This window comes from Panicum virgatum, chromosome 4K (genome assembly GCF_016808335.1).
Source record: "Panicum virgatum strain AP13 chromosome 4K, P.virgatum_v5, whole genome shotgun sequence".
Lineage (NCBI taxonomy): Eukaryota > Viridiplantae > Streptophyta > Magnoliopsida > Poales > Poaceae > Panicum > Panicum virgatum.
Genome location: NC_053139.1, coordinates 5325773 through 5347989, shown reverse-complemented (window position 1 = coordinate 5347989; position 22217 = coordinate 5325773). Strand labels below are relative to the sequence as shown.

Below are 22217 nucleotides of genomic sequence, written 5' to 3'. Positions count from 1 at the left end.
AAATACCTACCAAGATGATTCAATCGTCTCTCTGTCTATTGATGTGAATGCAGATTAATGAGAGTTAATATGCCGGCAACATGACCAGAAAAGTATACAAACATTTGGGAAACATATGCATCTTTCTATGCGGTGCATGCAAAAAGCACTTCGCATAACAACCTATCTCCATTCTGCAACGCCCTCACTCTTTCTTACTCTCTCTCAGCAGGATAAGGGGGAAAAGGAAAAAAGAACAACTCACAATTAACAATGCTGTACAATTTCCATCCATGTAAAACCACACAAACCAATCATCAATACCAGAAATATGCACTCTAACCTGCCTACGGCAGCAATCTGTCACAATTCACGGCCCACCCAGTTCTTGATTTTTCCTTGGTGCAGAGTCTGTGCTCCCCTCCTCTGGAGTCGATGTTCCCTGGGAACTCACGGTCGAGTCTGGCCTAAACAGCTCATCTCTTTCGAGCTTCAGAAGCGTCTCTTTCGATTCGCCTTTCAGCAACGGCACAACTTCAAGCATTGTCGGTCTCTTTTCGGGTTCTGAATGTGTGCATGCAAGCCCAACCAACACCATTCTTTTCAGCTCAGATTCTGAAAACTTGTCACTGAGCTTTGAGTCCGCGATTTCATCGTATCTACCCTCCTTCGCCAACGGGAGCACCCAGTTTCGAATACCATATGTCTTGACAGAGCCCGACTTTTCTATTGGCCTTTTGCCGCTCGCAAGCTCCAATAATATTATTCCAAAGCTGTATACATCACAACCTGCTGTTGGTTTGCCAAACATAATGTACTCAGGAGCAAGATAGCCTCGTTGATTTTCACTGGTTATCTTTTCATGGTCTATTCCATCAGGAATAAGCTTTATCAGACCGAAATCACCAACATGAGCCTGGAAGTCTGAATCCAGTAACACATTGGTGGCCTTGATGCTCCCATGGATTATCTGAGGTGTTGCATGGTGATGAAGATACCTGTGAGAAAGCACTTGTGAGTACAGTCTGACACAGTACGTATCAAAAGCAACAAAGTATGAATTATCAGCACTATTCTGTTATGAGCAAAGAGGCTGTTTACTGACAAGAGAGCCCGAGCAGCACCAATGGCAATAGATGTTCTCCTGCGCCAGTCAAGGAGACACTCCGCAGAAAGTGGTCCATGAAGATGTGCATAGAGACTTGAGTTTGCCATATAGTCATACACCAGAATGCGTTCAGGTCCATCCGCACAATATCCACGGAAACTCAGGAGGTTTTTTTGTCTTATTCTTCCCAAGATCTCGACTTCTGAAGCGAATTCCACTTCTGTGCCATTCTTTGAATTCTTTAACCTCTTGACAGCAATCTGCACAAACAAAGATTGGCAAAGTCAATCAGTAGGTTGCATTGAATTCATCGTAGTTTTATATATTAAAACTGGATAGCAGCAATAATGTATGGAACGGCACGTCATCAAAATTTTTCCCAGCCACTCAATTTGCATCAATGGACACACGTACACATAAAAAGGGCAAAGGTAGAAACAGAACATACTATATTTAAGAGATGGTTTTCATATGTCGAGCTAACACTATTAATCGCCTCCACAATGCTTAAAACTAAGGTTACTCTGCAGAAACATGAGGTCTCAATCATATTTTTTTTAAAAAAAAGAGAAGACATGTCACATAGTTGCAACCACGACAGGGCAAATTCAGCCTTCCTTTTCTCCTTTGTTTACAAGATAGAGATTTGCAAACCTGTAGCCAGTTCATCTGACATGTTTTTTTGTTTACTTCCCTATGATAGCATATCCTACCTACCTAATAATAACACAATCAAAGATCAATGTTTCAAAACTAATCAAGAAACGTTAACCGATAGCGGTTGCATGGCAATTCAGTGAGAGAGGTACGAATAGAATTTGCCCAACTGTGCAGAATAATTATGACGGCCCCCAACTGAAAAGCGAGAATTTAAAAACAGTAAAGTAAAAAAATAATTCACAGCAAGGAACAAGATGTTCAGGGCAGAGACCTGAGAGCCATCCCAAACTTGTCCCCAAAACACACTCCCAAATGGCCCTTCTCCAATCTTGTTATCGTAATTGAAGCTGTTTGTTGCCGATCGAAGCTCCCTCAATGAGAACACCCACCTTAACGATCCTGTCCCTTCGTCAGACCTGGCAAACCAAAGCCATGAAACACAGGAGTTACTGCCAATCAATTAATCAACTCATCCAATTCCACTGATACAAATCCCCTTCTGCTCCTGGAACAAATTTGCCTAATCCGAGCATGAAAAATCGATCAGGCATCATTTGCATTACCCTTATGATGGCTCATCGAAGTATAGAAATATGTCAATTTTTCCCAAGAATTCGTAACAACATTCCTAAAGCTGGAAAAAAGTAACAGGGGAGGTATGAAAAGGAGGAACAGAATAAAGCTGATATCCTCCTCTGCCATCAGATAGCAAAAAACAGGAGCACCCAATTCCCCACTAGCTCCACCTCTAACGAAATTGCTCCCAGAAAGCTGTTCCGAAACCATTCCAAAACGTCTCCTTTGTCCTTTCCCACCAAATTGAGCACCAAGAAGTCACCTCTTGCACCACCCTCGAGTATTCGGAAAAATTCACTTAAAACCAGAAACGATCTACCATCGCTGAACTGAAACCCGCACCTGCATCCGGCGGGCGTCATCAGGCCGCGAACCGAGCACGAATTCACCGCCGCCAGAAACCCAAACCCCCAGTATCCATTTCGCGCGCGCGCATACCATACCAATCGCCGCGCTGCTCAGACGGCGGGCCGGATTCCGGAATTCCGCGAACGCACGCACGTTTAAGAGAAGAAGGGACGGAGGAGCAACGCCGGGGAACCAAGAAGGAAGCTCTGTGACTTACAGGTCCTCCCCGGAGGCGGGCCCGCCGCAGCAGAGGAGCCTGCGGGCGGCCCGCGACAGCTTCGGGTGCATCGGCCTCCCCTCCCCGCCCCGCCGGCGGCGCGCGTTCCCGCGTATGCGAACGGAAGGAGTGGGGGGACGGGATGGTGGTGGCCGGTGGGGTGGGGGGCTTTGGAGTCTTTGGAGTCTTTGGACTAGAGGAAGATGGTGAGGGAGAGAGCCGAGCCGAGACGTAACAGCGGAGACCAGCTTCGCAGCTGCGCTTTCGGTGTGGCCTCGTCCGTCGCCTTTTCTCCCCCCGATTCCCACCCCACCCACGCGCCGACGGACGACGACGTTGCCGGGGCTCGGCACGGTCCATGCCCGCCACACGCCGCCGCTGCCTGCCGTGCGGTGCAAACCGTTTGGTGGTGCCCCGTTGGTTACACGGCCGGAGTTCAAGGGCCCGTCCGGTACGCGGCGACTCCAAAAAGGCACCCCGTGAATTGCATACTACGGGACGTCGAGGTCGAGTCGAGGGAGAGGCCTCGAGGGCATCTCGAGAAGAATCGGAGGAGCACGAGCCGAGGAGTTTCTATTGCCTGGCAGTGGCAGACCGAAAGCGGCAAGTGCTGCGGCACATTTTTGAGGAGCTTTTATTGCTACCTTTTGATTCGATCGCCTACCATTTCCTCATTTGGTGCTTTCGGGTCGAGATTGTGTTGTGAACTTGTGATGGAGTACTACTAATTTTGAAGCTCATGGATCGGTGCTGCGTTTTGGGTACTCCGTTTTGGGCTGAAAGGTTAATCTCCAGACTGCGCAAAGTGGCCCCGCTGCGGCGGGACGGGAGACGACGAACGGACTCTTTCTGCTCGGGCCGTGCGAACTCGGGCGTGACTGACAAAGGTGCCACGCTGAGAGCCCAGCCCACCCAGCGCTTAACACTTTGATTACAAACTAACCTACCTATAAACAACATCACGGGGATGTAGCTCAGATGGTAGAGCGCTCGCTTAGCATGCGAGAGGCACGGGGATCGATACCCCGCATCTCCAACGGTCATGCGCTTTTCGTTTTTGCTTTCTGTTCAGTTCAGCCGTGTGCCCGATGGATTCGTCCGCTTCGCACGCCCCATCACCGCCACTCGCACAGGGCAAGTTCGTTAGCGATGGGCCGGAGACAAGGCTGGCCTGGCTGCACGGTGCAGCACTGCTGCTACCGGCATGGCTTTTGCGTGCGGAATGTTTGCCGGGGCCGCGCAAGTCGGCGAGACGCGACCCCCGCCATCCACCGTGCCCACCTGCCCACTGCGAAGCAGCGGTACTGCACGCCTGCGCCACGCAGCCCGGTAGCTCGGCTTTACGCCTTTACCTAAGCAACAAGAACACACAAAGACGCGCATGCTACTGTGGGGGCTGAATCTGCAGTGTGTGGCCATTGTGCCAATTGCAGCTAAAAAGGCAAGATCTAGGGTGTGGCTATTTTACAGTCAACCGTACGGAGGAGCTCCGGCCGATTTTCTAACCGTTCGTTTTTTTCTATTTTAGTAATTTTTTTGTCGTTTTCAGATTTCAAGAAATTTTTTCAGAGAAAAAATTTTTGAGAAAAAAAAACAAAAAATTTTGACGAGGAAAAAATGAGGAAAAAATTTAAGATGGAAAATCAAAGAAAAGAGCGGAGCCCGCCGCCACGCTCCTCCCCTAAGGGCGCGGAGCCTGCCGCTCGTCCTGCGGGCGGAGCTCCTAGGAGGTGGATCCGGAGAAGAAAAGAGAAGGGGAAGAGGATAAGGCGGAAAGGAAACGGATGGACAGAGCAAGTCGGGGAGAAGAGGAGATAAAATCACGTGGTGTGGGGTCGACCGGGACTTGAGCTGGGTGCGGTCAACCGTAGACTCAGCATTGCGCAAGATCTGGGAGCCTAAAATGGATTAGGCTCGTAGGATTTGGGACACGTAATTTCTGCCATACAAAACTGATGCTGGCTCCCAGCCTCCATATTGAGAGAGAAAAGAGGAGTTGTGTCTCTGCGTTAGTATTAAAAAAAAATCAAAACTTGATGCACATTCCGGATTTTGGATACCTTGGGCCCCCGATATACCCAAGCGCTGGGCTGCTAGCTTAGGCGATTTTTTTATTTTTACATTTTTTAATTTCGTTTTTTACAAAAATATATTTTTGTTTTCGAAATTTACATAAATATATCCCGGCCGCCCCATTGCCGGGCGGCCAGCACCTGGCCGCCCCGCTGCCGGGCGGCAGAGGCTTTTCTACAAAAAATTTCGTAGAAAATTTGCGCCGGACCCCTGGAGGACCGGTCGCCCGGCAGCGGGGCGGCCGGCCCCCCAAGCCGCCCGGCAGCGGGGCTACCGCCTCCCCTAAACCCTAAACCCGGAGGACCTGCAAAACAGCCAAGAATACGCACATGCACCTGCAAAAGAAATCACAAGACTACTAAACAAAAATAATTCCTTTTGCTCCCTGCCGTGCACCTGCTGCTTGCCTATGCTAGCCCTTGCTGATGCGCGCTGCCTCGCATGCACGCAGGCGCAGCGCCCTGCTGCCTGCCTCTCGCTGCTGCGTGTGTAGCAAGCCAGGCAGCTTGCGTTGGCCTGCGCGCGTTCAGGCCCTTGGCCTGCAGAGCTGCCCCTCCTGAGGCGGTCGCCCCGCAGCCGGGCGACCGGTTCTCCAGGGATTCGGGCGTAAATTTTTCGTGAAACTTTTTGCAAAAAAGCCCCTGCCGCCCGGCAGCGGGGCGGTCAGGTGCCGGCCGCTCGGTAACGGGGCGGTCGGGGTATATTTCTGTAAATTTCGAAAATAAAAATATATTTTTTTGTAAAAAACGAAATTGAAAAATATAAAAATAAAAAAATCGCTGCTAGCTAGTAGATGCACAGTCCGGAATTCATTTCCCAGAATTTTGCCAAGGAGACAAGGATTGCTCAGAACTCCAACCCGTGATAATGAACCAAAGAGGCGCCAGAATGGAATGGGCACGAACCAAAGAGCGGCACGCACGCGTGATGTCGTCGGGACCACGCACCGTCACATCGCCGTCGGCTCTGCCGGTGGCAACGCGACGACGCCGATCAGGAGCCACCTATTAGCCACCGAGCCAGCCAGGTCCTGGAGGCCCGGGGTACCACGGCACCTTACCTTTCCGCGCCCCCATCCATGGCTTCCGAGATGCTCCCGTCCAGCACGAAAAAAAACTAGCAGCGCGCAAAGTTTCATGCAGGAGCATGGACCGAGGCCCAGTGCCACAGTGTCACGGCCACGCCCCACGCCCCCTGCAGCCTGCGGGGGGCGGCGCGGATACCTCGTGCGGCTGCGGCCAGAGCGCGGCGGCGGCTCGACACTTGGCGCGCTCCGCGATCTTCCGAGCCTGCTCTGCTGCGAGCCCAAAGGTTCAGCGCACCGCGAGCTGGGACGAGTCACGATGCCATAGCCGCGCCAAGGCGAGTGTTCGGCGCGAGTTCATTGCACTCGCGTGACCACGCGTGACGCGTGATTGCGTGTTCGGTGGTCAGAACGGCTGAAAGCCCGAACTACCACGGGTCAGCCGGATGCAGAGCACGCACGGATCAACCAAGTCAGAGCAGAGCTCCCGGACACCTGAAGGGGTAACCTTTGTTTAACTAGCAGATCACGTTACGTGCGTGCATCTGAATGGACGCAACGTCGCCCCGCACTAGCCCGCATGTCCTGCTGCTGCTACGTAGTAGAAAAATCCGCACCAGCGGGGCCGCTTCTTTTGACGTTGCCGCCGGTGAAGTGAAGACCCCCGGCCAGCCCGGCCTCATCAGACGGCGCACGTCACCGGAGGCTGCCGGAAACACGAGTCGCTCGTCGCGCGTCAGCCCTCTTCCGCCCGTGTTTCCCCGTCGCGCGCCGTCCGGCAGCCCCGAGAGATCTCATCGCGCCGTCCGGCCGCCGGTACACAAATCAGATGTTGAAAGTGTTGTTGGCAAAACACTAGTAGTATTAGGCCAGGCAGCCAGGTAAAGATTGTGATACGGAAAGAGTGATGTGCCTGATCATCGACGTCAGAGACTAGAGTGGAAACACAGTAACAACAATCATACTCCACTGATAAGCTAGAACCCATCATCACTCAAGAATCATACCAGCCGCACCGAGCATGAGCATGCTCGCCGGACCCGCCGCGTGCGTGCGCGAGGGCCACTACTGACCCGCCCGCTCGCTCGGCAAAGCCGCCAGCCGGCGCCCACTCCCCGCGGCACATCCCCCGGCAGCCGCGCACTCGCCGTGCCGTGTCGCGCCGCGGCAGCACCCACCCCCCCACGCGAGGCCGTCCCGGCCCGGGGTGGGCGCGCGGGCGCGACAGGTGGACAGCGCGCCCGCGGCCGGGTCCCCCGGGCGCCCGACACCCTGTTGGCCCCTTGTTTATTCCCTCGCCGGATCTGCCCCCCTGCGCCGCCCAGATCCACCGATCCGCCCCGCCGGCGCCGGTGGGGTGGGGTCGATCCCCCTCCCCCGCACGCGACACGCCCGCATGTGCGCCGCTGCACGTATAAATATGGCCGCGCATCCATCCCTGCTCGTGGCCGATCGCTCGAGCTAGTCTAGCAAGGAAGGGTTTGGTTGGTGACTTGGTGCGTGTGTGTTCCAGTGTCGCACACTAGGTAGTAGCAGCTGCATCGGATCGGAGTGGCCACGACGCGTATGCGCGCGGCGAGCGTGGAGGCGAGGGAGAGGTGATTCGATGGAGCTGGAGCTCGGGCTCGCGCCGCCGAACCCGCACGCGCCGGGCGGCTGCGGCGGGGAGTTCGTCGGACTCCTCGACGGCGCCCCGGCGGGTGGCGCCTGCGGGAAGAGGGCGTTCGGCGAGGCGTTCTGCCGGGGCGAGAAGGCCACGCTCCCGCTCTTCGTGCGCGGCGGCGACGGTGGCGGCGCCCGCGACGGCGTCGACCGGGAAACGAGCAGCAAGTGAGTATGTACGTTCCCGGCGGCGGTGGCGGCGGCGGGATCTCTTCTTGGCTGTATTTTGGTTTCTCGAGCTCGACATCGTGCATGCCATGGCCAGGCGAGCGAGTTTTCTTTAGTTTGCGCCGGCGACTGAAATAAATGCGCGCGCGCCGTCCGTGCAGAAGGAAGAGGCTGGTGGGGTGGCCGCCGGTGAAGTGCGCGCACATCAGGCGGAGCTGCGGCGGCGCCGGCGGCGGGTACGTGAAGGTGAGGATGGAAGGGGTGGCCATCGGGCGGAAGGTGGACGTCCCCCTCCACGGATCGTACGAGGAGCTGCTCCGCACGCTCGCCCGCATGTTCCCGTCCACCAACAAAGGCGCAGGTGCAGATGCGGAGGGGGAGGCGCCGGCGACCCAGGACGGCGAGCGCCGCCGTGGCCACCACCCGTACGTGGTGGCCTACGAGGACGGCGAGGGGGACTGGCTGCTCGTCGGAGACGTGCCGTGGGAGTAAGTCGCCTTCGTTGCCACACAATCTCTGATATACCATGTCGTCTCCGTACATAACATAAGACCAGTTGATCGGTCAGCTCTGTTAATTAAACCAACAGTAATGGCAAATGCTAATTAATTTTAATTCGTTATGTGCAGGGACTTTGCCAAGTCGGTGAAGCGGCTCAAGATCCTCGCGTAGCTGACGACACACTTACGTCAGCAAGCCCTGCAGCAACGTGTTGCGTTTGCGTCGTCTCATCTGCTGCGCAGGCCTCGTCTCATCTGCTGCGCAGGCCTAGCTCGCCACTCAATAATCGTCCTCTGCGCGTAGTAGATCAGTGCATTGTGTTCAGGTCGTCGGTGGTTTCAGTCTTTTAATTAGACGAGCATTACGAGAGCGCTGGCTGTTCATCGTCACGCTGCACGTATACCTGTAGTAGCAGTCTACTAGTTCGTTGATCACTTGTTCGTGTCAAAGGTTTTCGTCTACCTAGCCGCCGCTCGGTCCCCATTGCGACCGGACGCGTGTACGGCCGTCTTCTGTGGCCGGCTTTAGTAGGTCGTCTACTAGTACTGTTGAAGCCTTGAAGGTCTGCTTGCTGGTTTTCCATTTTCCAATGCATGTGTTAAACGTGTGGCAACTAAGAACTAACATAGTGTACATGTACTCTTCTCTCTGTCTAATTGCTAGTGTGTTCCTGAACCTATACGTAAGTGACATACACGCGGTACTCAAGATACAATTTTTTTTTTTGAAAAAAGGTACTCATACTGTGACCACGGTCTATGGAGTATATGGAGGGGTGCTGTAAATAGAGGTGCAAGTTTTGTTTTCTGGCCGGTAAGGTCAACACAGGAAACTCGATTAATTAAATTGATTTGCATTTTTTGAAAAAAAATAAAGTAGATATATAATAGTGAGGTAGCTAGCTGACTCTTAGTATCCCTTTGTGTTGCCACTGGCATCCGACCCTGAGGCTGTATCTCCAAGCCATTGTATCATTTCACTTAATCCAAAAACTGACATGACAGTGGCCCAAAAAGTATCTAAATAAGTAGTACAACTATCTCGATATGACAGTGGCCCAAAAAGTATCGTATGAAACGAGCCTGTAATATTATTTTCCGGTTTGCAATGATTAGATTTCGTGCCTAGTTGCTCCCTATTAATTTCCCTCTCATATTAATTCACTGTTAGTCAGAACAAATACTATGTACTAGCTCATAATTAATTAATGATCATGGTGCTACCAATTCCCTATTGGAAGTAGCCTAACTGCAATGCAAACACGCTTCACACTAACAGCCTGCTCGCTCGTAGCCGGCTGCAGACAGCACGGTGATATGCTTGAGAGACTGCACGCAACCGAGCTGCTGTGCTGCAGCTGGTCGGCGCAGCCGCCGCTGCAGCACCCTAAGTAGCATCTATTGGAGAGATTTAAACTCACTTCAAGTTATTTGGCCAGTGTATCGGTTGCAAGAAATTGTAAGAAGATTATGCGCCGCTTCTATCTATACTGTTATCGCTGTTGGAAATGGCTGACACTCACAGTCAGCCCGGGCACAGGCGTGTATTCCGTGCGTGCGTGGTGGCCAGTTCAGGTTGAAGTTAAACCTCGCCGTCACAAGGGAACGGGATCGATCTGTCCGATCCGTCGCCGAGATCAAGATCGTAGATCAATACCGGTACGGTCCAGATGTGCGAGGAACTGCCTCGCCAAAGCTGCAGAGCCCGAAAGGTCAGCTGTCGCTGGACACACCAGGAATCCAGGACCCAGCGTCCCAGCCCACCTTCCTTCAGGTCCATTCCAATCCGCGAAGACGATCGACGGGGGCGTAGTACGCCGCGAGGCGGCAGCACGCAAACTACGCGGTGTCGTACACGACCAGGGCCTCCACACCCTGCCGCACGGTACAACCGCCTCTCCGCCTCCACTTGCGGGGTCGCCGGCGCCGCCGCCGGCTCCGACAGTGACCCGTTCCCACCTGTTCCGGCCGGGTTGAACCAGAACCGAAACCAAGCGAGTAACGCCGCCGCGTCGGTGTCGCAATCCTCGCCGCACAGAACCAGCCAGCGAACCAGTGGCACCGCCGCCGCCTCCTTGCGCGCTGCCGTGACGGATCGGAACGCAAGGCCGAGGCGCCCAGGAATTTCACCGCACATCGGCGTGAAACAGCTGGCCGGCCGCCGGCGTGCGCGTAGTATTTGACCGCTGGCCGGCGGACGCACACCGGCCCACTGCTCTGCAATCAAGGGCCCCACCGCCTGACCGGGTCCGGCCGCCCCGGGCCAGCCATGGGGTTGAGACGACGATCCGGTGGAGTAGAATATTGCCCGCATCATGACACGACACCTTCCTGCGATCCATGCAGGCAGAGGCAAGGACAGCAAGTTCGACGCCGTTGGACTTCTGGAGGATGAGGATCGGAAATGTCAAAGGACACAAGTCTGCAGGGGTCGCTGCACAGCCGTGACCTGTCCAATCGGAATGTTCGCTGCAGATATTTTGACCGTGTTTGGTTCACACAATGAAATTTTTTTAAAAAAAAAACGAATGCATGCATGAAGTAATAAATAAAATTTATTTAGAAATCTTTTCACGGATGAGTGTAATTTTTCGAGACGAATCTAATGAGACAAGTTTCATCATAATTGGCTACAGTGATGCTACAGTAATAGCACATAATCATCCCACAAACATACGATCGTAGACCTCATTAGCTACAGTACTACTACAGTTACATAGTTGTAGAGCTGGTTTCGTAATTAGATTTTATTTAATACTCCGAATTAGTGGTCAAAACATCGAAAAGTTTTCATGAAAATTTTTTCAAGGTCATCCAAACACGGATTTTTTTGGGGCATTTTTTTCACGGTCTCTTGAGCTTTGAGTCCAACGTGCCACGACATGACACGTTTCACCCTTCGCAACATTCTCAAGGAGCCCGGAAATCATCCGCCGCCCGTGGCGCAGGCGCTGTACCCCGACACCTCCGGGTCAGAGGAAGGAGCCCACATGAATCTTCGGGCGGCGCGGCGCGGCTCTCGAGCGCCGTAATCATTACTAATCAATTGCCGACACGCGGGTCATTGGCCAGCCAGCCAGCCGGCGAGGAGACCCCACGCTCACGCACGGCGGCGGCCACGGTCCACGCCGTCCCCACGGCCGAACCAACCAAACCGGGCCGGCCGCCGGCCCAACCGACCCCGTCGCTGCCACCGCCTATCCATCGCTTTCCGCGCGCGGGACGGGACGGGCGGGCGCGCCTCGCACGGCAGCAGGTCCGTCCCCCCGTGTCCGCCCGTTGGCCGTCGCGTCCGCCGCGCCGGCCAGGTCGCCAATCCCCGCGCCGCGCCGCAACGTTGCGCCCGGGGTCGACGTCAGGCGCTGGGTGCCCGCTGCCTCCTCATCCTTTGCCGCCACCGCCGGCAGGTGACACGAGGGCCACTCCAGAGGGGGGCCGGGGGCGTGCGAGGAGGTGCTAAAGCCGGCTCCTGCAAATCATTGCTGCTGCTTTGAGCCAAACACGCATGGCCCCGTTTGGCACGGAGCATGCAAGATTCACCGCGCCAATTGCATCGCGCATAACCTAATACATGATCCCCCCTCCCAAGAGAAAATTATCCATAATTTGACAATTTCAAATGAGACTCTAATGTTCCAAATAGACCGACCGAGATCCGATTGCAACATGTCCATTTTCAAATTCAAACGGTAGTTCCATTCCAAGAGCAAATCGATCTATAATTTTTTTTCAGTGAAACTCAAAATTATTCCTAACAGGCAATAGATTCTATAGCACCCACCTGTTGGTTTCCAAGTTCACGGTAGCACTTCGTTTCAAGAGCAATCTACTCGGAATTTGAAACTTTCCTGCGAAGTTCAACGTTCCAATGAAGCTTTGGATTCAGATCACGACACGCAGTGGTTTCCAAATTCAACTAATAGCTCGACTCAAGAGCAAATTATCCACAATTTAAAAGTTTCCCGTGAAATTCCAACGTTCCAAACAGGCATGAGATTCGATGCGGTCGCACCTTGCGGTTTCCAAATTCAAATGATACTTCCACTTCAAGAGCAACTTATTACTGGTTTGAAATTTTCCCGCGAAATTCCAAAGTTCCAAACAGGCCCGAGATTCGGATCACGACGCCCGTTGGTTTCCAAATTCAAATGGCACCATGAATCACAAACACAAAGCAAGCAAAAGATTTATGAAGCTCTTGTCGATCTTGCTTGCCGGGTATCTTTTCTTCTTCTTTACACACACATCTTTATGTGAAGTGAAGGGGAGAGGTACATAGCCGTCCTTGCTTAGCTACATGCCCACACACACTGACACGCACCCACGCCCCCGTCTGTGTCTCCTGCCCCTGCTCGAGCCGTCGCCGTCGCTGCCCGTCGACATCGCCTCCGGCCCAAACGGCACAGCTCGCACACGACCCTAGGCTCCCTCCTGCTCACTACGGCTTCCCTCCCTGACGGCGACGTCGCGGCTCCATTATTGGCTACCTCCGAGCTCATCCCCATTCCACCGAACACCTTGCGTTGCTTCCGCCACGCCCATCCGTTTGGCCTGGCGCCACGCTATCTGGTTGCTTGCTTACTGCTACTACTGGCTGGCTAGCTAGCTAGCTACTCCTCGGGTGAGTAGTTGTTGCCTAAGGACTAGAGACTAGTAGATGGAGGAGGAGGAAGAGAAGGCAAAATCAGCGCGCTTCACTCGTCGTCGGAGGTGTCCGGGGTCGGCTCCCGGTTGAGGTCGGGGTTCTTGGGACGGCGGCGGTGGTGGGATGACAGCGGCGGGGGCGGGTGAGCGCCGGCGCCGACGCCGCAGTGGAGCGCGTCGACGCGTGCGCCGACCTCGGCCGCCTTCTTGCGGATGGCGGCGGCGGTGAGCCCCGCGGCGCCGTCCTTGTGGCCCTCGGGGCGCTCGGCCACCGCGGCGCCGTCGAGCTGGTCGGGGAAGTTGAGCCGCGCGGAGCGGCCGCGGAGGTAGAAGACCGCCGTGTCGTAGGCCCGCGCCGCCGCGACGGCGGTGGAGTAGGACCCGAGCCAGATCCGCGACCGCTTGTTGGGCTCCCGGATCTCGGCCACCCACTTGCCCCACTTCCGCATCCGCACGCCGCGGTACTGCCTGCCTCCTCCTCCTCCGCCGCCGCCGCCGCCGCGCGCGTTCCCTCCCACCGCGGCGGCCCCCAAGCCGCCAGCGCCCGCCACCGCCGCAGCTGGTGCGGCCGGCACGGGCTGCGCCGGCGGGTAGAACGCGGTGGGGTCCCTCTCCATCCCCCGACCCGGCGGCAGCAGCAGCTCGCAGTGGCCGCGGCGGCAGCAGCAGCTCGCAGTGGCCGCGGCGGCGGGGTATCGTGGCGTGGGCGCGCTCGCTGCTGGCTGCTGCTACTGGTCTCCCTCCCTCCCTCTCTCCCCTCTGACCTGCCCCCTCTCTTCTCTCCTGCGCCTATGAGCAGTGGGGTCTATAAATAGGAGGGGATTAGCGGGGGGCGTGCGAGTTGGTGGGCGGGCGATTAGGGCGTGCGCCTGCGATCTTTCGCGGGGGGCGCGAGTCGGTGCGCGCGCCTGTGCGCGTGTGTGTGGCGACCGGCGACAGGGACGGCCGGCGCTTGGGGGTGACCGCGACCATGAGCTTATCGCCGGGGGGATTAGCGGAGTAAACTAATCTCTCGTTAGGTTTGGGTGTGACGGGTGCGGTCATTAGTGCGCCCAGATAATTGGTGGTCGGCGCGCACTGATGCTCTCCCTCTCCCTCTCTTTCTCTATCTCTATCAGAATGAGTTGCTAGAGAAGGAGACGACGCGTATAATTTCTCCGTGTACTTGTGTGTCCGCTGATGTAACGTAGATGCCTGTGTGGTGATGTGAACCGGCCTGCCCCCCGGGCTGGCGAGACGCACACACGCCGCACGCCCAATTCTGAACGCCGCAAAAAAAAAAAAGCTACGACGGCGGCAGCGCAGTGTGCGCAGCGCGAGTAACGCGGCGCTGCCGATACGAGCACCGAATCTGGCATGCCGCCCCGCCGCCGCCGCGGGCTGGTGGCCAAGCACCTCGCCTAAAGCAAGCGACGCGATCGATAGCCCACCCCACCGCGACCGTCTTAGCGGGAGACGAGACCCGAGACCGGCCAGTGCCGCCGACGGGCCGGTGCACGGTGCGCCGCCCTCGTGTTAGCACCACGTGTCGCGCCGCCAGGGGTGGCATGCAGTGAACGGACGGACGGACCGTATGGACCGGGGATCAGATGCAGGCCGGGCGAGCGAGCCGGAACGGTGCAGCGGCGACCGACGGGGACGGGACAGGTAGCGCGCGCGGACATGCGCGGGAGGGCGGGCGGCCACGTGGCGGCTGCCGCGGCCGGCTACGCGGACGGCCGAGGCCCGAGAGGTGGTCCCCCGCGGCCGGCTAGATACGGCGAGGTCGGGTCGGGACCAGGGTTTAGTTTTCGTTTTTGAAAAAATTTTCGGTGACCACCGGAAACGGTATACCGGCCGAAATTTCGCGGTTTTCCGGTAATTTCGATCGGAAAGAGTTTTCAAATTCAAAATTCCGAAATTTCGGTATACCGGCTGGTTTTTCGGTGCATCTCGCCGGTTTTTCGGTGCTTTTCACCGAAAAATGATGGAAACAGTTGGAAAATGATGGGGAAATTATGTATTTGTGAAAAGAAATTGAAAATTTTGGGGAGTTTGCCCTAATTATGTCTATATTTATAGATTATAATACACAACATATAAGAAACTCCAGCACACAATGAGAAATACGAAAACGAAACACATAATTCATGTCCAAAGTGCACACGTACTTAGTCCAAAGTACAAAATCTATTAAAATTGTTACAATTAAGTCCGTAGTCCAATTAATACAACACATTGCTTCCACAGTAATCGAAAGTATTGTCCATCCATAATCCATGTAGCAAATGCATAGTCTCTGCATACGAAGATTTTGTATGAAATGAATGGAATAACTAGAAAAAACGAAATATAGATATAAAAACTTTTCGGTTGCTTAAGTACTTGCGTTCTTCACTCCTCATAGATGGTGAGACTTAAGCAAATTTTGACCTACCAAATCAACTTAGATTTTGACTCCTTATAGCAAATTCATCATTTTGACCTACCAAATTTTCACTCCTCATAGAAAATTCATCATTTTGACCTACCAAATCAACTTAGATTTGAATGATTTCAAGTGCTATAAGCTAATAAAAATCCCTAGTTTTTTATCATAATTTTTGCCGATTTTTTTGACGGTTATTTATAAATTTTTTTGAAATTTTAAAATTCGAAACGAAAAATACCGAAAAACACCAGTATACCACTTTCCGGTACCTACCGAAAACGGTAAATTCACCGGTTTTTCGCCGGTTTACCGCCGAAAAGTTAAACCCTGGTCGGGACTCGGGAGCGCGCGGCCGCGAGCGAATTGGGGCCGTGGATAGGAGTGAGAACAACGGTGGAGGGGGGACGGCCGGGCCGGGCCGGGCCGCGTGTGCCCGTGTCGCGCAGCGCGGGCCCCGCACCCCCGGTGCGACAAGCGGGTGGGGGCCGACCGCGACGCCGTTGTTATCCGCTTCCCGTTCGGGTTCGGTGGGGGATGCCGACGCCGCCCCGCGCGGGCGGGGCCTGCCCTGCCGCCGTGGCGCCGGCCCCTGGATTTTCATTTCCTCCTCCTCCCTCCCCTCGTCAACGCGGGCGGGGGCGGCGGGCGGTTGTCCCGCCCGTATCCTTGAGCGGCTGGAGTTGGCCGGTGGCCGGCGGGCGGCGGCGGCTGGTGTGATGCTCTGCACCGCTCGCGCTGGCCAGTGCAGTGTCCTTCTCGGGGCATGCTGCGAGAGTACAGCGGGGAGGAGTGAGAAGCAAATCATCCCTTGGCCCCTTGCAGCAGATGCCAAACGCGGAAAACGGCAATCTGAACATCATGGGCTCGATTGTTCTTCAGGATAGGACCATCCCCCAATCAGCAGCCACTCAAAACCGTTGTTTCACTCCTCCAAGTCAACTGCAGGACAATCCTGTGGCTGGAGTTCGAGACCCCAGTGACTTACTCCCTCCGTTCCAAATTATAGGTCATTCCTTGACTTATAATTTGGAACGGAGGGAGTATTAAGATTCAATCTTCCAGTTCAGGCATCCCTGTATCAAAGTTGCAGCCTGAACACCAGGAATTGCTATTCTTCTTCCGATCTGGATGTTTGCAACCTTTGCGAAAGCCCTGCATAAAAGCAAAGGATGCAGCAGATGAACCAAAAATCCTCTCAACGAGACTTGGTAGCCTGACCAGATGTATCCCGTGTACAGCATTTAACATCACAGGACAGTACAGGATAAAATGTCAATCCACTTGGAGTATTTTTTAACTGAAGTCCCTTGTGGAAAACAGGGCTCCTGCCCCTGCTTGTGCTTGCAATTAAAGTCAAAGTCTCGCAGGAAGAAGTGGATATAAGAAAGGAAAACGCAGCCAACTGGTTTGCTGCCAATTGCTCTTCAGGACTCGGCAGGAATGAAAAAATTGAGAAGAAAGGCTTGCGAAGAGATCAGCAGATTGCATGGACTGCAGTCTGGGTTTCCAGATGCCTGCCCTATTGTTCTGCAAGGGTTAAAATATTTCTGGAATCGCTTATCGATATTTATACATTAAGAACTACTGCAGCCTCCAAACATCACAGAAGCTTCATAATAAAACATGGACATTAGGTTAGCAATCACATAAGCATAGGATCTTTTAATTACTTCCATATAACACAGAAGGGAAGCAACTCCGTTTTAGCTCCACTGTTTACATTCTAGCACTGCTCTAACGAACGACCAGACAAGCACGGATTCTCACAATCACATGATCAGTTTCTACGATAAAACAGAGAAGAGGTGTCCAGCTTTCAAAAGGTTTGGTGGAGAGAAATGAACTTATACACACCCTCCAACTTCCATACCGTTTTGGCCAGAAGGAAATAATTGAGTACGCCTACAGGCAATCTGTATGAATAAAGCATGGGCTTGAACTGCCAAAATTAACAAATACCAGGAAGATAATGTTTTTTTTCAAGAATAACTTCTTGGATAAATACAGAGCAGGAATGATGCTGGCATGATCATCGTGACGGTAGCATCTACCGAATTTGGAGCATGTGCTACAATGCATATAAAGCTGAGAAGTAGTGAGAAGAAAGTCCGGTGAGAGCCCTATCTTGAAAGCACTGAAGGCTTTGCACATCGACAGTGATAGCACTCTCTTTACTGGTAAAAGTTCCAAGGAACAATGGCTGAATTATTTGACGTAACAGTAGATCCTAGAAAAGAATAACTCTTAACATTAGGTAGAATAGCAGTGAGCGAAGCAATTGCACATTCCGTATGAGAAGTTAGTTCTGGAGTGTGTGCAGGGAGGCAAAATACAAGCCTGTGGTGTTGATTGGTTGGGTTGCTGTACTTCATTCTGAAACCTCAGTGAAAACCCAAAATTAAATGGAGCTTCCAGCTGCCTACAAGGTGGAGAAATTTGTCTGTTCCAATAATGGCTTGAAAACTTGATACAAGCTTTCTTCAATTATATGGACAATGTTGCAATGGTGCATAATCACTAAGTGAACGAATTTAGTTTGCTTCCATGCTCAAAAGTAGAAGTTAAAACAAAGAGGTGAACAAATTCAATCTAGCTGCCAAATACAGCTGCCACTGGGAGCACATAGTGACTGAAGCAAACTGGTCCAATATTCATGATCCAGTTAATTTCCCAGGGAATACAATCTAGTTGCTAATTCTACAATAGTTTGCTAATTGCTACATGATCAATTGATCATCAGATGTACAGAAAACTACAAAGGTATCCATCCATTTGTTTACTGTTTACCTGTAAATTCCCATGTGAAGCTCACAAGTAACCATCCTCTTCCTCGTCGTCACTACTCCAAAACATGATTTCTCCGTTCAATTCAACTCCAAATATACCATCTGTAACATCCTCATCGGCAAATGCAGATATTGTCGTAGCCCCAAGCAAACTGGTTCTTCCAACAATATCATCAATAACATCATCCAAGTCACTGGTATCCCAATCAAATCTGAACTCCTCACCCCGGTCATCTTCCTGATCTTCTCCATACTCCGGAAGTGTACAGCTCCTCAGCATCTCGTCATCAACCTCACCATTCTCGACTCGATCCCATGGCAACCAAATGTCAGCAACCTTGCCAAGCGCGCGGCACCCATCCCCTACCACCACGGTCCTCAGGTCGGCGGCGCGTGCATTGCGCACGGTGTCGGTGAAGTCAGAGTCGTCAGAGACGAGCACCATCCAGTCGACGCCACAGGCCACGGAGTGCTTCACCTGGCGCTTGAGCGCGTGGTCCGCGGCCTGCGGCTTGTCGGGGACGGTGCGGACGTGGACGCCCGCGCGCCGGAGCTCGGAGGCGAGCCCGTATCCGACCTTGGGGGTGAGGAGCTCCCGTGCGGCGTCCTGATACTTGGTGTTGCCGGTGATGAACCGCTCGCGGAACTTCTGCCGCTTCTTGCCCTTGAGGGACCGGAGGCGGGAGAGCTTCTTGTTGCGCTCCCGCTCGTGGAGCTGCCGGAAGTGGCGGGTGAGGTCGGGGCGGGTGGGGAAACGGCGGCCGCAGACGGCGCACGAGTAGGGCACGGAAGGTGCGGCGAGCCCCGCGCGCTCGGCGCGGTCCAGGGCGCGGCGGTCGCGGCGCTCGGCAGCGACCCAGGCGGGAAGGTGGGTGAAGGCGTGGCGGTTGGCGAAGGCGGAGATGGAGACGACGCGGCCGAGGAGGGAGGCGGCGGCGATGAGGGACGTGGCCGCCGGGAACGGCGGCCCGCGCGGGGGCTTGTTGTCGAGGTCCCACAGGACCACCACCGTCGGGGACCGCGCCGTCCACACTCCGTCCCGCCCGCGAACCATCTCGACGTCCACGTCCACCGATGCTGACGGGTTCCCTGCTTCGGCCGCCGCCGCCGCCGCCGCCGAGGGGCGTCGGGTTCGGAGGGAGAGGTCAGGTTGGGACTGTTGGGTTCGGTGGATCCGGAAGGGATAGAAAGGGGTGGGGTTGGGCGGGAGGTGGAGGAACGGGAGGGCAAGCGGCATGGCGTCGCCGGCGCCGCCGGGAGCCCGGGAAGAGGCGTGCGGGGGGAGACGGTGCTCGGATTTCGCTGGCGAGTAGACGGCGAGTGAGCTGATGGATGGATGGAATGATGGATAGAGAGTGAGAAGAGGGAAGATGCCGGATGCTTGAATTGCAGAACAGTACGGGATAATCTTTTCATTTCTCTTCTGCTTTTCCCTGAGAAATTCTCTTCTTTTTCTTCTTCTTCTTTCTTGAAGTGATACTTGTTTTTGTTTTCGCGCAGGTTCTAAATCTCATGGAAATTACGCTCCAATTTGTGATATTCCGGTACCATTTGATATCGTGGCTACTAAAATCTATCTATTAATAGTATTCTACTAGTGATTGGTTTTGAAAACCTTCCATTCACTTTAAAGGTCTACTATGAAAGAAAAAAACACCTGAAATACCTCCCTATTTATAAAGGCAACATATGCTATGCAAACCATCTTCATATGCAAACTATGAAAACTCCAATCAGAACCACCGGATCAAGATCCAAGGGGTATGAGGAGGGGGGTAATTTTACAATTAACCGCCAGCCCTTGAATTAGATAATCACAATTTTGCAAATCCCCCGTCCCACTCCCCCTGCGCCCCCCTTGGATCTTGATCCGGTGGTCCAGATTGGAGTTTCCATAGTTTGCATACGAGTTGTCATTTATAAATAACTTATGTCATTATGGATATGTTAATATAAAGCATCTCCAGCAGACTACCTATCTCTCTCCCCAATATCAAAAACCTGCTCTTTAGGTAAAAGGAGGTGCTCCAGCACACTACCAATCCCATCGCCAATAAAAAAAATTGGCAATCGCCAAAACACACCTCCCTCTCCCTCAAATGTAAGAGGTTTCTCTCTCCATCCTATCCTTTGAGTAATCTGCTACAGCAGTTGCTACAAAAAATGTAAAAAATATTATTGGTTATGGAGAGAGAAAAAATATAGGGTATGAGAGATAAGTAGTCTGCTGGAGATGCTCTAAAGTCCTAGATAATAAACTATACCTATTTGTAAACTATGCACCATCGTCATTAAGAAAAGAAACGCCTAAAATACTCTGTATATCCATTTAGAAATCACCATAAAAGGCTTTTATAAGGTCCCCCCCCCCCCATAAAACCTGTATCAGTATAAAAAAAAATTGAAGATAGCATAATTTAATTGATGCACATGTCTGCTGCACTTTGTATGGATGTTTGTAATGGCTACGCCTTCAAGAATAACTAAATTGAAACCCTTACTTAAGGTGCTAGATATACTCATTATATATTAAATGCTGGCCACATTTCCTTTTCTGTGATTTTCTTTTTGAAACATGGTAGAGACCCATACGCTCACATATGCTAAACATTCATGTTTTTCCTCACTAATATAGAACTTGGCTGCAGCCTGTTAAAAAAAAATCTATAAAAGGAACACAGTAATTTCAGCTACCACAGATACATAATTTAGCTGAAGAAGAGGCGGTAAATAAATGATCTCCTCATCACAGCAAAACAGGTAACAGGTGACACTTATTAGCCACATCACATGTTGAAGACATGGTCCCCAAGACATGGTCCCGAGGGGAACTCCACATTTAATTGGTTAGTATTTTGCTTCATATGACCTTTCTTTTTGTTGACAGTATGGAATTCGAAGAAGCTTAATCTGTGAAATTTTGTCACTCAAAATATGCCTTCCTTTTAATTCTACACTGTATAACAATATATAAATAGACATTATGGATTTGCTTCCCTATATTTTCTTTTTTCTTTTTGGCATGCTTGCCCCATGTTAGAATTATGTTGCAGATATCTTCGTATTATCAATCTAACATGACTATTTATTTGACTAAATTGTTCATATTGGATTGGCTGCTATTTCGACATTAGTAACTGTTCGTATTATCTTCGTATTTTATGTTGCAGATAACATTAGTTTTGCAATATACCTGCCAATGGAGTCAACCAATGACAAATAATAGTAACTGCGGATCATTGTTCACTGGGCAGATATCGCTCGGGCACGAACGCTGCCAATGGATAATTGTTCTGCTCCAACAAAATGTTCAATGGCGAGCTGTAAAAAAATTGAAATACATAACATATGCATTGCCTGTACGTATTACTCCAGAAAGCTAAGCATATATACAGTATTGGATCGCATTATTAGCCATTTGATTCTGCCGGTTATCCATTTTTAATCTACTGTGTTTTTGTCATGTTTGTGTGAGGAATATGTCAATTAATTCATGCATAACTGAACTCCCTTCGGCTAGTTTTAATGCGTGAAATCATCTTTACTGATGCTAGCTGCCAAGAAAAGAAGCTGAAGCCTAAGACAGAGCTTACACGGAAATTTCTAATGCTCACCGATGTAACAGGACCTAATAGGCTAATAGTGTATGGGAAAATTCTAATGCTCGCCGATGTAACAATCAGTTTGCATTTTGGATGCCAAAATACAAACTGAGTTTAGCTAGCTAGTTTACTGACTAGTATGGCTATTGTTCAATTATTAAAAGACATAACTCTGAACTTACGTTATTGTATTTGAAGGATTTTCACGTACTAAATGTTCTATATTTGGCGGACCATGTATATATTTTTGTGTGGTATTGTTACACACTTGTGATTTTTTGGATGCTCCTTAAAACTCGGCCCGGAGGGGGGGACAACTCCCACCATTTTTCATTACGCCCCCCTCCCTGTGGAACCCTGACCCGTGCGCAAAGGGGGCCCAAGCTGGCAAGCCAGCGAGCACGGCAAGGGAGTTTTTTTTGTGCGGATCGGGAGTCGAACTCCCGACCTGGTGCTTTCC

The 22217-nt window shown here is 52.4% G+C and overlaps 4 protein-coding genes and 1 non-coding gene across 6 annotated transcripts; 2 read left to right on the top strand and 3 right to left on the bottom strand.

The window, feature by feature from the left end:
• Window positions 1-15: 15 nt before the first annotated feature.
• On the bottom strand, window positions 16-3301 carry LOC120702727 (PTI1-like tyrosine-protein kinase At3g15890). The gene is made up of 4 exons (XM_039986651.1): window positions 2889-3301; window positions 2019-2163; window positions 1085-1347; window positions 16-977 (listed from the first exon to the last, which is right to left on the bottom strand). The coding sequence occupies exons 1-4, from the start codon at window positions 2957-2959 to the stop codon at window positions 350-352; spliced, it is 1107 nt and encodes a 368-aa protein (XP_039842585.1). The 5' UTR covers window positions 2960-3301; the 3' UTR covers window positions 16-349.
• Window positions 3302-3851: 550 nt separating this feature from the next.
• Window positions 3852-3924, top strand: TRNAA-AGC. The gene has a single exon. It is a non-coding gene; the product is annotated as a tRNA-Ala (tRNA).
• Window positions 3925-7319: 3395 nt separating this feature from the next.
• LOC120705010 (auxin-responsive protein IAA20-like) lies at window positions 7320-8968 on the top strand. Its single transcript, XM_039989557.1, has 3 exons — window positions 7320-7815; window positions 7977-8303; window positions 8445-8968. The coding sequence occupies exons 1-3, from the start codon at window positions 7592-7594 to the stop codon at window positions 8485-8487; spliced, it is 594 nt and encodes a 197-aa protein (XP_039845491.1). The 5' UTR covers window positions 7320-7591; the 3' UTR covers window positions 8488-8968.
• A 3508-nt stretch (window positions 8969-12476) lies between these two features.
• LOC120702726 (ethylene-responsive transcription factor RAP2-1-like) lies at window positions 12477-13708 on the bottom strand. Its single transcript, XM_039986650.1, has one exon. The coding sequence runs from the start codon at window positions 13574-13576 to the stop codon at window positions 13010-13012; it is 567 nt and encodes a 188-aa protein (XP_039842584.1). The 5' UTR covers window positions 13577-13708; the 3' UTR covers window positions 12477-13009.
• Window positions 13709-16266: 2558 nt separating this feature from the next.
• LOC120702725 lies at window positions 16267-19548 on the bottom strand. Of its 2 annotated transcripts, none has more exons than XM_039986648.1 (2): window positions 18157-19547; window positions 16267-16521 (listed from the first exon to the last, which is right to left on the bottom strand). In XM_039986648.1, the coding sequence occupies exon 1, from the start codon at window positions 19390-19392 to the stop codon at window positions 18178-18180; it is 1215 nt and encodes a 404-aa protein (XP_039842582.1). In that variant the 5' UTR covers window positions 19393-19547; the 3' UTR covers window positions 16267-16521; window positions 18157-18177. The 2 variants fall into 2 exon arrangements, with proteins under 2 accessions (XP_039842582.1, XP_039842583.1); XM_039986649.1 differs by lacking the exon at window positions 16267-16521 and adding an exon at window positions 17262-17596 and having other exon boundaries at window positions 18157-19548.
• Between the last annotated feature and the right edge of the window lie 2669 nt (window positions 19549-22217).